Raw genomic sequence first — 12,621 nt, forward strand, 5'->3', positions numbered from 1 at the left:
AATAAAAGAGCTGCTGGATCCATTCACCATAAGGGTGGAGTCTTTGAACTACTAAAGTTAACTGATTGATTGATTGATTGTTATTGTAAATATGCTTGTCTAGTTAATCATTTTCTTTCATCAGTCCACTCAGTGGGAGGTTTTCAGGACACACAGGTGTAAATATGAAATAAAAAAAAGAAATGTATTTCTTTGCTTTTTCCTACTGTGAATGGTTTGCAGTGAACTTGACTTGCATAATTTATGGATCTCACTGACGCTTTGAGTTGAGAAAAACACCTTCCTGTATTGATGGGAATTCCCCAAGGGGCTAGGGGACAGGGAAAAAGCCTGAATTAGATCCAGCCCTTGACAGGAGCCTAAATCTAGGCTTTCGATTTGTTTCTGGCAGGAACCTGTTTAGATTACGAGTTAAAGTCAGACAGAAGTGTAATGCTCTACGCCCCATTGTGTGTTTTCTAGGCTTTATGGGGCATAACAGCTATCCGGGTCCATGTGAACACAAGTACTGTGGCTTGGGACGCCATTGTGTGGTCAATCATGAGACCGAACAAGGGGAGTGCAAGTGCTTGGATCACTGCAAACCACACTACAAGCCGGTGTGCGGTTCAGATGGGAAACTCTACCAGAACCATTGTGAGCTCCACCGAACCTCGTGCATCAGAGGACACAGGATTACCATCATGCACAGTGAAGAGTGCTTCTACAAAGGTAAGAAGCTTTGTGACATATTTCTCATGACAGATGTGTTATCTAGTCCACCTTGTACCTTTAGTAATGTACAGTATATGAAGTCAAAATGGCCCCGTCACTTGCAGGATTTAACATATTTAAGTTGCCATCAGAAATAACTTTGGATACACCCACTGCTTATTGTAACAATGTTTTACATCAGTAAAAAGTCCTGATTTGAGCAAATCTTCTTTAAGCAAATCTGTTCACTTGACAGTCATCTTGGTAATACTTCTGAGAGGTTATTTGGGCAATGTTTTTTTAAAGGCAGTGCTTAAATATGGTGGTTACCTGGCGATAAAAACTGCATGTGTAGGAAACATCTAGCAAAACGTTACAATTTATGTCTCTATCTTTGCTGTTGTGAAATTCCATCCATCCATTTTCTTCCGCTTATCCGGGGCCGGGTCGCGGGGGCAGCAGCCCAAGCCCAGACCTCCCTCTCCCCAGCCACCTCATCCAGCTTATCCGGCGGAACACCAAGGTGTTCCCAGGCCAACCGAGAGATATAATCTCTCCAGCGTGTCCTGGGTCTGCCCCGGGGCTTCCTCCCGGTGGGACATGCCCGGAAAACCTCGCCCAGGAGGCGCCCCGGGGGGCATCCTTGTCAGATGCCCGAACCACCTCAACTGGCTCCTTTCGATGTGGAGGAACAGCGGCTCTACTCTGAGCCCCTCCTGGATGGCTGAACCTCTCACCCTATCTCTAAGGGAGAGGCCAGCCACCCTTTGGAGGAAACACATTTCCGCCGCTTGTATTCACGATCTCGTTCTTTCGGTCACGACCCACAGCTCGTGACCATAGGTGAGGGTAGGCGTAGACCGACCGGTAAATTGAGAGCTTCGCTTTTACACTCAGCTCTCTCTTCACCACAACAGACCGGTACAGCGTCCGCATCACTGCAGCCGCTGCACCAATCCATCTGTCGATCTCCCGCTCCCTTCTCCCATCACTGAACAAGACCCCGAGATACTTAAACTCCTCCACTTGGGGCGGAGTCTCGGCCCTGACCCGGAGTGGAAATTTCCACATAGATTTCAACTGATGATTTTATGGGGTATTACAACATATAGAAATTTGTTGTTGTCATTAATATGTTCTTTCTCACAAAAATTGACTGTGAGTCAGAGCCTGTTTAACGATCCATGGTTGGTTTAGGTAAAAATGTACACAGTAAAGCAGTTATCCAGTATGGCATCTGCATTTTCATCTTGTCATAGAGAAAATAATGATGTTGTTGAATTCATGTGGGAGTTTTATACAAGCAAACATCAAAAGCAGCATAGTAATTAGCAAGATATCAGCAGAACAGTTATGGTTGTGAAAAAGATGCATGCTTTGCTTCACATTTAGATATGTCGCGTCAAAATTCAAGCAGATGATCTTAAAAAAAATCGGCCTGAATAACCAAATCAAAATTAACACATTACTGAACATGCAGACATCCATGACATTTTATTTACATTTACACTACCGTATTAATACCGCATAGTGAAAGCAGCTTAACAAAGAGGACGCTACCTGAAACCAGTCATATAGCTCTCTCTGGTTTGCAAGGCACACTTTAGAGGTAGGAGCAGGTGGTAGTGCTGTTGTGTTCATATTTCCCCAGAGAAGGCTGACTGCATTCTACCATTGATTGTATAAACATACCAATTATTCTTAGTCCCCGGAAACAGGCTCTTCTCCCTTCGCAATGCTAGACATCACTGAAGTAAAAGCTCCTGACGCTCTGCACCTTTGTTCCTTTCAGGTCAAAGGGGATTGATGAAAAATCCTCACATACAGCATATGCATAATATTCATGAGAGACTGCATCTGCATTGATTTGACAGGGTTTCTCCACATACTTGTTAACTTTGAAAAGTAACTTCATAAGAGACTAGGAATGGTGCTTGGATCTATATAGTGTCGCACATGAAACTCTCTGCGGTCCTCCTTACAGAGAGTTTTGAGGACAACATTCTCGGGATGTAAAACCAAAATAAACCAAAACAAAAACAAACAGCACATGCTCCTTACCCAAGTATGCGTTCTTCCACTACTGAAATGTTCAATTTAAAGATGAACAAAGCCTCACTGCAGGTAGGAAAACAAGCATTTACATCAATTCCCTTTACAATACAAGAGCCGGCATACAAACCATCTTAAAACTGCAGCCTCATGACTTGGAATACGTTAAGGGAGCAAAAAAGCGATGCAGGTAAGGCAGTGTTAACACTTGAGCATGCGTTTCATCCTAAAAACACAAAACGGCATCTAGATCAATGATCCTCCTGTGAGTGACTGTCCTAACTAGCTTGCCACATGTGCCCTGTCCTGTCAGGCTATCCCCTCCCCACCCATCAGCATCTGTTTGAAATGCAGAGTGGGATATTTGACCAGTGTCAGGTGATCAATATCAGATCAACAAGCGCCAAAAGAAGGGGGAAAAACACAGGCTCTTTTTTTTTTCTTCTTCTTCTTTTTTTAACATTGCATCCTTTGTTCAGTCCGGATAGTTTTTCTTTCTGCTGTGACTGATATGTAATCAATTTCTCATTGGATGAAAGCTCCAGGGAGAGGACACAGGAGCCTGTTGGAGCGATTAGTAATCACAGCATTTTTTTTTCTCCTCAGCACTTTAAAATATTTAGAAATTAAACCATAAATTATATTTTAAAAAAATTGTTTGTGATTTTAAACTTTACATTGGAAAACAGAGCGATTGCTTAAATGTTACACAGCTTCAGGGAATTTGTTCTTTGTTGCAAGTACAAAAGGCAGCATAGCAGCGAGAGGAAAGGAATAATTGAGCAAATGTAATAGGGCTTACAGCCAGATCTAGATGTAATTATGATTCAGGGATTATTAGTGGGTAAAACAGAATGTGCCCTCAATGGCATGTTAAATATGTTACTTGATTATTTGTCCTCCAGGTAATGGGTCCAATTTATGTAGCAATAGGGAGATATATACTCATTATCACAGCATAATAATGACTTTTCCTCCCGTCTTTCAGCATTAGTTGCCTCTAAAGCACTTGCTTGGGTCCAGACCTTTGAGACTGTGGACTGATTCTTTTAGTGCTGTGACATAAAACAGCAGTTTCTAAATTTAAAAAAGAACAGTCATCAACTAAGTTGATGTGGGTTGACTAACAATTAACCAATCAGAACCATGAGTGAGATTTAGGCTGTATTTAAGCTTTCATTAGTAGAGGGTCAAGTTGTGCTCTGTCACAGGGATGATTTAAATGGCCAGTTCTAACTAAAAAAAAACCAAACAAAAAAACATCCCCAGATATTATTACTGAACAGTTAATTGGTGAATGGAATGGACAGGTGTATATGGCATTTTATCTACCACAGCATTGCAAATTTAGAATTGGTAATTAACTATTTTAAGCATCACTTGCACCACAGTGCTGCCAATTGTAGCAAGGTGCACATTGTACTTCTTTTTTTGAAATTGCATAAATTCAGGCTGATATTTATTGCTTGGCTAGGGAAAATCAAATCCCTTACCCCATGAAATTATTGAGTGGGCACAATGTAAGACTGAAAGTCTGACAAATCTAATGTTAGACTAAAGAGTTAAAGTTACCTTATTATATACAATAAAGCTTTCATTTAGATTTGGAAGATAGCTAAGCCATTTGTGAAAAGCATTTCTTTTCTCTAATGAAAGCAGCTGGCACTAGTAGTGACTGTCAGTCTTTTTACTCTGTCAGTTGAGCTCTTATCACATCAGCTGTTTAAACCAAAGGATTCTTACAAAATTGGAGGGACTAATGCAAATAAACCTGCCGTGTTTGGAAATAATAAATATATATATATATATATATATATATGTGTATGTATGTATGTATGTATGTATGTATGTATGTATGCATGTGTGTGTGTGTGTGTGTGTGTGTGTGTGTGTGTGTGTGTGTGTGTGTGTGTGTAGTGATCGATGTAGCGGTTCCGAATGACAGCAACATCAGAAAGAAGGAACACGAGAAGCTGGAGAAATACCAAGGGCTCAGAGAAGAGCTCGAGAGGGTGAAGGTAACGGTGGTCCCCGTGGTAATCGGAGCACTAGGTGCGGTGACTCCCAAGCTAGGCAAGTGGATCCAGCAGATCCCGCGAACAACATCGGAGATCTCTGTCCAGAAGAGCGCAGTCCTGGGAACAGCTAAGATACTGCGCAGGACCCTCAAGCTCCCAGGCCTCTGCTAGAGGACCAGAGCTTGAAGGATAAACCGCCTGCAGGGGTGTTTTTTTTTTTTTAATGTATGTGTATATATATATATATATTTAAAAAAAAACACCCAGCACGCCCCTACAGGCGGTTTATCCTTCAAGCTCGGGTCCTCTACCAGAGGCCTGGGAGCTTGAGGGTCCTGCGCAGTATCTTAGCTGTTCCCAGGACTGCGCTCTTCTGGACAGAGATCTCCGATGTTGTTTCCGGGATCTGCTGGAGCCACTCGCCTAGCTTGGGAGTCACCGCACCTAGTGCTCCGATTACCACGGGGACCACCATTACCTTCACCCTCCACATCCTCTCGAGCTCTTCTCTGAGCCCTTGGTATTTCTCCAGCTTCTCGTGTTCCTTCTTCCTGATATTGCTGTCATTCGGAACTGCTACATCAATCACTATGGCTGTCTTCTCCTGTTTGTCTACCACCACTATGTCCGGTTGGTTAGCCACCACCATTTTGTCCGTCTGTATCTGGAAGTCCCACAGGATCTTAGCTCGGTCATTCTCCATCACCCTTGGGGGGATCTCCCATTTTGACCTTGGGACTTCCAGGTTATACTCGGCACAGATGTTCCTGTACACTATGCCGGCCACTTGGTTATGGCGTTCCATGTATGCCTTGCCTGCTAGCATCTTGCACCCTGCTGTTATGTGCTGGATTGTCTCAGGGGCATCTTTACACAGCCTGCACCTGGGGTCTTGCCTGGTGTGATAGACCCCAGCCTCTATGGATCTTGTACTCAGAGCTTGTTCTTGTGCTGCCATGATTAGTGCCTCTGTGCTGTCTTTCAGTCCAGCTTTGTCCAGCCACTGGTAGGATTTCTGGATATCAGCCACCTCCTCTATCTGCCGGTGGTACATACTGTGCAGGGGCCTGTCCTTCCATGATGGTTCCTCGTCTCCCTCCTCTTTCTTGGGTTTCTGCTGCCTGAGGTATTCACTGAGCACTCGGTCAGCTGGGGCTATCTTCCCAATGTATTCTTGGATGTTCGTTGTCTCATCCTGGACTGTGGTGCTGACACTCACCAGTCCTCGGCCCCCTTCCTTCCGCTTAGCGTACAGCCTCAGGGTGCTGGACCTGGGGTGAAACCCTCCATGTATGGTAAGGAGCTTTCTTGTCTTTATGTCAGTGGCTTCTATCTCCTCCTTTGGCCAGCCTATTACCCCAGCAGGGTACCTGATCACGGGCAGGGCGTAGGTGTTGATAGCCCGGATCTTGTTCTTACCGTTCAGCTGACTCCTCAGGACTTGCCTGACCCTCTGCAGGTACTTGGTGGTTGCAGCTTTTCTAGCGGCCTCTTCATGGTTCCCATTCGCCTGCGGGATCCCCAGGTACTTGTAACTGTCCTCTATGTCTGCAATGTTGCCTTCTGGTAGTTCGATCCCCTCAGTTCTGACTACCTTCCCTCTCTTTGTTACCATCCGACTACACTTCTCCAGCCCGAATGACATCCCGATGTCATTGCTGTATAGCCTGGTAGTGTGGATCAGTGAATCGATGTCTCGTTCACTCTTGGCATACAGCTTGATGTCATCCATGTACAGGAGGTGGCTGGCAACCGCTCCATTTCGTAGTCGGTATCCGTAGCCAGTCTTGTTAATGATCTCACTGAGGGGGTTCAGGCCTATGCAGAACAGCAGCGGGGACAGAGCATCTCCTTGGTAGATCCCGCACTTGATGGTGACTTGTGCTATGGGCTTGGAGTTGGCCTCTAGTGTTGTACGCCACATCCCCATTGAGTTCCTGATGAAGGCTCTTAGGGTCCTGTTGATCTTGTACAATTCTAGGCATTCCAGTATCCAGCTGTGGGGCATTGAGTCATAGGCCTTCTTGTAATCAATCCAGGCTGTGCACAGGTTGGTCAGTCTGGTCTTGCAGTCTCGGCTGACTGTTCTGTCTACCAGTAGCTGGTGTTTTGCGCCTCTGGTATTCTTGCCAATCCCTTTCTGTGCCCCGCTCATGTATTGACCCATGTGCCTGTTCATCTTAGCCAATATGATGCCTGACAGGAGCTTCCATGTAGTACTGAGGCAGGTTATTGGTCGGTAGTTCGATGGGACTGGTCCCTTCTTGGGGTCCTTGGGGATCAGGACCGTCCGACCTTCGGTTAGCCATTCCGGGTGTCTCTCGTTAACTAGCAGCTGGTTCATTTGTGCTGCCAGACGCTCGTGGAGTGCAGTCAGCTTTTTCAGCCAGTAGGCGTGAACCATGTCGGGCCCTGGTGCTGTCCAACTCTTCATACTGGAGACCCTTTCTTGGATATCTGCCACTGTGATGGTTACTGGACCCTGTTCAGGGAGGTCGCTATGGTCTGCCCTCAGATCCACTAGCCACTGAGCATTGCCGTTATGGGTTGCGTCCTTCTCCCATATGCTCTTCCAGTATTGCTCCGTCTCCAGCCTTGGTGGTGCTGTTCTCTTATTGTTCCCTTGCCACTGAGAGTACACCTTTGCTGGTTCTGTGGAGAACAGCTGGTTTATTCTCCTGCCTTCTATCTCTCTGGTGTACCTCCTCAAGCGGCTTGCCAAGGCTGTGAGTCTTTGCTTGGCAGTTTCCAAGGCCTCAGGTATGGACAGCTTGCTGTATTTCTTATGCACCTTCTTTGTCACGCCTTTCTGCAACTCCGTTAGTTGGCTAACCTCCCTCCGTGCTACTTTGATCTTGCCCTCTAGCCTCCTTCTCCATGGAGGGTACTGCCCCTTGTGGCTGTTCAACTTGTAGCCAAGCATCTCACTGATCACTATATATATATATATATATGTGTGTGTGTGTGTGTGTGTGTGTATATATATGTATATTCTTTGTTTTGTTTGTTTTTATCATGTAAGCAGTATATAGAAAGTCATTCAGAAAAAAATAATAATATAAATAAATATATATATTGATGGCAAAATCTGAGTAGACAAGGAATAATGACTAACTAGTCATAGATATTGGCAAAGATATGCACTCCCTTCATGCTTCTTGGTTAACATTTTTAAGCATAATCTGTCATTCTAAAGTGAAAAGGAAAAAAAAATCCAGGTAAGTAGTTAACAGTTCCATTATTCGATCTATAAACAATGCATTGAAACTAAGTTTACTGGGTTCATGGTGCTAGGATCTTAGTGTTGAATTTGAGGAGCTAGTTTATGATAAACATGTTTGGCGCATATTTTTCTAAAGGCTTTTTTTAAACTGATGCTGCCCTTGTCCTTCTTTGGATGTGAATCATAGGTATTATTCAGATATGTTCCATTGAATTACTGTTGCTGGCCTCCTTTAATACACAGAAGGTTTATCTTTACAACATAAGGTGCAGTATACTATTCAATATATTAAACTTGTTGTATTCGGCTGTTTACTTCAAAACACAATTCTATAACTGTCGTGACATGCGAGAGCCACTAATGCTCTGCTGACTGGGACAATTGGTTCATATTTTTGTTGCTGTTGGCTATACAGATGCTGACAAAATGATGACTGTCAAACAGTCATCTGCCAATCGCATGCCAACACACATTTGTTAGTATAACTATTTATATTACGTATATGTTCAGTTTTACCTTGAGTACTGTATATGGTACATGATAGCTGAGAAATAAAAAAAAATCTAAATGCTGATCTGAATATGTTCATCAGCGTTACCCTAGAAGAATATGCCATGGTGCCTTGATTTATTAATAGATGCTGTTAAATTGTACAGTTATTCAAATGTCATTGTGATGTCTTAATGAGACCACATATCATCAGCAGACAAGCCCAGGCTATCTCTTGATCACTGAAGAGATTTTGCTTCATTTTAATTTGACAGACAGACAATTAGCCCTCTAGGCCAGCTTTAACATAGAGCCACTGAAAATGATTGCTTTTGAACTGACATCCATATGCAAGAAAAGTTGAGTCACTCTTGGTTCTGGTCCCAGCTGGATGGATCTATGTTGGAAATGGACAGGGCTTGTCAGCCAAACCTTTGCTGGGCCTTTTATCTATTATGAAAGACAGGATAAAAAATGACAGCCATGTGTTGACTGAAGCTTCTCATTAGCACTGGGGAGAACATATGACCCCCATTTTCCTCTCACACTGCATGGCAACTTAACCAGGATCGAATCTGATTGAAAATTAAGTGGTGCACAAAAGCCTGTCCAATCTGTGGAGGGCAATGTGGGCATGAAGACGAGCAATCTCTGCAGCAAGCAATTGCCACAAGTGGAGACAATTAGGGCTACGGTTGCGCCACATCAAGCAAGTGGTTACAGTGCATTTAGTGCATCCAATTATGTGGGAGATCATACATTGAGGAAAAACTTCAGACATTCAGCTTCCAGTAAAATTCCTGCACCAGTCCTTCTTAATTTTTTATTTACTACTAACTGTATTGTTGCATTGCATCACTTACTTTGCTGTTGCATGCTGCAAGATGGATCAAAGTTTTACTCTTTGATCCTGTCTGTGTTTCAGCTTTGGGGATGAACTGATGTTATTACTTGACATCATACCTGTATGAAGTGAAATGGTCTGCTGGAGACTTCTGGCAGTTGCATAACATATTGGTTTGAGCATTTTGGAAGAAGACACATTTTTTTCTCTGTGATTTGATAGGGTTAGAATTATTGCCATAGGCTCAGAATATAAATGAATTCTCCATTCCTGTGAACATGTGCAAGATCATGTGGTTCAGTCCAGCAGTTTTTTTTCAAGGTTATTGGATTAAAAAACAAAACAAAAATAAACCAAACAAATACAAGACCATGTATCAGAGTACAATTTTCCAGTATTTGTTAATGAACAAGATATACATTATAATTTCACACCTCCTTCTCATGCTAGAATTTGTGTCAAAATATTTTAATTGAAATATATATTCTAGATGTTTAAAATTGTTTTATTAGGTCGCCTTACCATGGTATTGTGATTGGTGATTATTTTTTCTATTCTGCTGATAATCTTGAATTTTGAAGCAACTTGCTGTAATCTAGTAATTCTAACAGATTTTATGTGTAACATTAATTTTACCAAAGCATTAATATAACATAGGCTCTCTATATAGGATTTACGATGTGGTTTTAGAGACCTCTGATACTGGCAGGAGTGAAACTGTCTATAAATGACTAAAATGTCAGCTTCAAGTTTTTATATACTAATTTCACACAGGTTTCAATATTTGGTATATCAGCAAGTAATAGGCTGTGTTATATTTTCTGAATGAAGACCCAAGAGGTGGCATACATAATAAAAACAGAATTAGAAGAATTAGGCCTGAATTTACCATGTCAGAGAGGCTGTTTTAAAACGGAAGTAACCAGTGGCCGAAAAGCATGATCATTAGTCAGATAAGACTTGCATGAAAGTTGAACCAATTTAGGTCATGGCCATGGACAATGATACCCAGTCTCATAGTCCACAGATTCAAAATGTAGCAGTGAGATCAAGCAATACAAGAATGGAGTAAAAAGTATCAGCAATGCATAAAACATCATTAAAAAGTCATGAAATAGCAGAATTCATGCTGCGGTATAATTTGAGACCACTTTGAAACACCATGACTTCAGACTTCAGACAATACAGTGCAGAGATTGGTTTAAAATTTGACGGATCTCTAGCACCTACATTGTTATACATACACACATGGACATAGTGCTGCATGTCTAAAATATCGTTGCGCTAAATCTGTTAAAAGATGGGAAATTCTGATTGTAAAAATCCATGACCCAGTTAAACAAAATAGCTTCTTGAAACACCCAGAGGGACTGATTTGTGATATGCACATATTTGTCAACAGTTAGTAAAACTTGAAAGGTAGACGGGCTCAGATTAATTAAACCAATTAAATCTGAGTAATCTTAACTCTATAATATCTAAGTGGCACACTGTATGTGTCAGAGCAGAAGGCATACATGATAGTAAGAAGATTTGGGGTAAGGGGATTGATGATAGAATTTTCATCTCTGAAGCAAATTCTTGGCTTATGAGAATGATTTGTAATTCAGTCTGAAAAATATTTGTTTCTTGTAGCCTTAAAAGCATTTTGATATTAATCATTTGTAAAATTTGATACGACACTCAAAGACTGTCTTTTTCCCATGTCCACTCTGTTCTCCTGCCCTGCTGAGTGCCAAAGTAGACTCATTCTATCAGATTTTATTATTATTACTATTTTATTTAATGTAGGACTGTAATAGTTACATTTAGGCTCTGTTTGTAAGTTTACGTTAGCATCATTTGTGCTTCAATATATGAAAAAATGGGAATGAGGCTGTCCAAAAAAAGTGATGTCAAAATCACATGACTTGGCACCTGCAGTGATTGACAGTCTTAAAGAAACAGACTAGGATAGGGGAATGTTGCATGGATGAGAAATGTATGATGTTACTGATACGTGGCACTGATATGAAGATGTTACTTACTTGCTTGGAACGTGCAAGCAGAGAAAACTAGCTGCCACTGGGTCTAATTTATCTACTGCTTCGTTGAAAGGAAAAAACAAGAGTGATTTAGGAGCAGCACACCATTTGGATCATCAAAAAGATTTTAGGTGTCCCTTGTATTTTTGCATCCATGCATAGCTTGGCTTATAACAAAAGGTGAGAAAGAGTTTTTGCTTTTAAACTCCAGTGAATAATAAATGTATTTTTTCCCCAAAACCTAAATTGTTAAGAATCTTAAATCAACTCTTAATGCTGAAGAGCAATGGTACACATTGTCCTTTGCAGCAATATCATGTAAGGCAGCACAACTATGGTGAACATCTGTAATTAGGTTATGTCTATAAAAGTAGGGCTTGTAGAAGTAAAGTGCTTCTGTTATTAGCTGCTTCCCTGGCATTCTTAGTACAACAAACTCTTTGTGGACAACTCCCGTGGGCTCCACCAAGAAAAACATGCTCATGAAGCATCATAGCTTCCGGCCTCTAGAGACACCCTACCTTAATGATGTGTCTGCGCCTTTCCCACTGGAGAGTCACTCCAGTGAGATCAGCTTGTGTACAGGGTTTCAGAACCTCCTGTGTGTTCTTGCTTTCTTTTAATGACTCTGTGGCGCCATTAATGCTGCGACCTCTGTACAGGACCTGGCACTGTCATCGGCAGCAGTGCCAAAGAACAAGCTCCTCATTAAAATCTAGACCTGTGAATCATTAAGTTTGCAAGGACGTCCAAACCATTGTCAGCTGCAGGGTCTTGGTGCCAGTCAACTCTGAAGTTAGTCTGGGCACATCTCGATATGCTTTGTAGATTAAAGGTTGTTCTCGGAATAAGACAAAAAAACAAAAGAAGAATATTCCCTTTAATAAAACACCTGAATACTTAATTATCATAGGGATGTAGTTTTGAGATGTTTAAAAATACTCTTTAAACGTTTTCTGGCATATTATTCTATATTTGACATATAGATGACTCAGGTTTGAGACAATATGTTGTATTCTGCAATACTCAGGGCAGAGGAGATTAATGTTCAAGTTCAGTCTATCCAGATTATGTGCTTATCTGATGTGTATTAAATCAGTCAATGCAGGATCACATTTGTCTTTTTTGTCACTAAGAAGAGGAAGACAGACACACACAGATATACACATACACATCCACAAGGCCTCAGTGTGTATAAATTTAAACAATAAATGACAAGTCTATGTGCCGTCACACAGTTTCTCGGCAGTTCTTACACTGAAAATGGATATTTATGAC

At 41.8% G+C, this 12,621-nt stretch overlaps 1 protein-coding gene across 2 annotated transcripts in view; it reads left to right on the plus strand.

The window, feature by feature from the left end:
• fstl5 (follistatin-like 5) overlaps positions 1 to 12,621 on the plus strand; it is a 187,945-nt gene that overhangs the window by 65,177 nt on the left and 110,147 nt on the right. For both annotated transcript variants that reach the window (XM_063493843.1, XM_063493852.1), the window contains exon 4: positions 463 to 711. In XM_063493843.1, coding sequence (XP_063349913.1) covers positions 463 to 711 — 249 coding nt within the window. The remainder of the gene's footprint in view (positions 1 to 462; positions 712 to 12,621) is intronic.

Source organism: Pelmatolapia mariae, linkage group LG2 (assembly GCF_036321145.2).
Source record: "Pelmatolapia mariae isolate MD_Pm_ZW linkage group LG2, Pm_UMD_F_2, whole genome shotgun sequence".
NCBI classification, from domain to species: domain Eukaryota; kingdom Metazoa; phylum Chordata; class Actinopteri; order Cichliformes; family Cichlidae; genus Pelmatolapia; species Pelmatolapia mariae.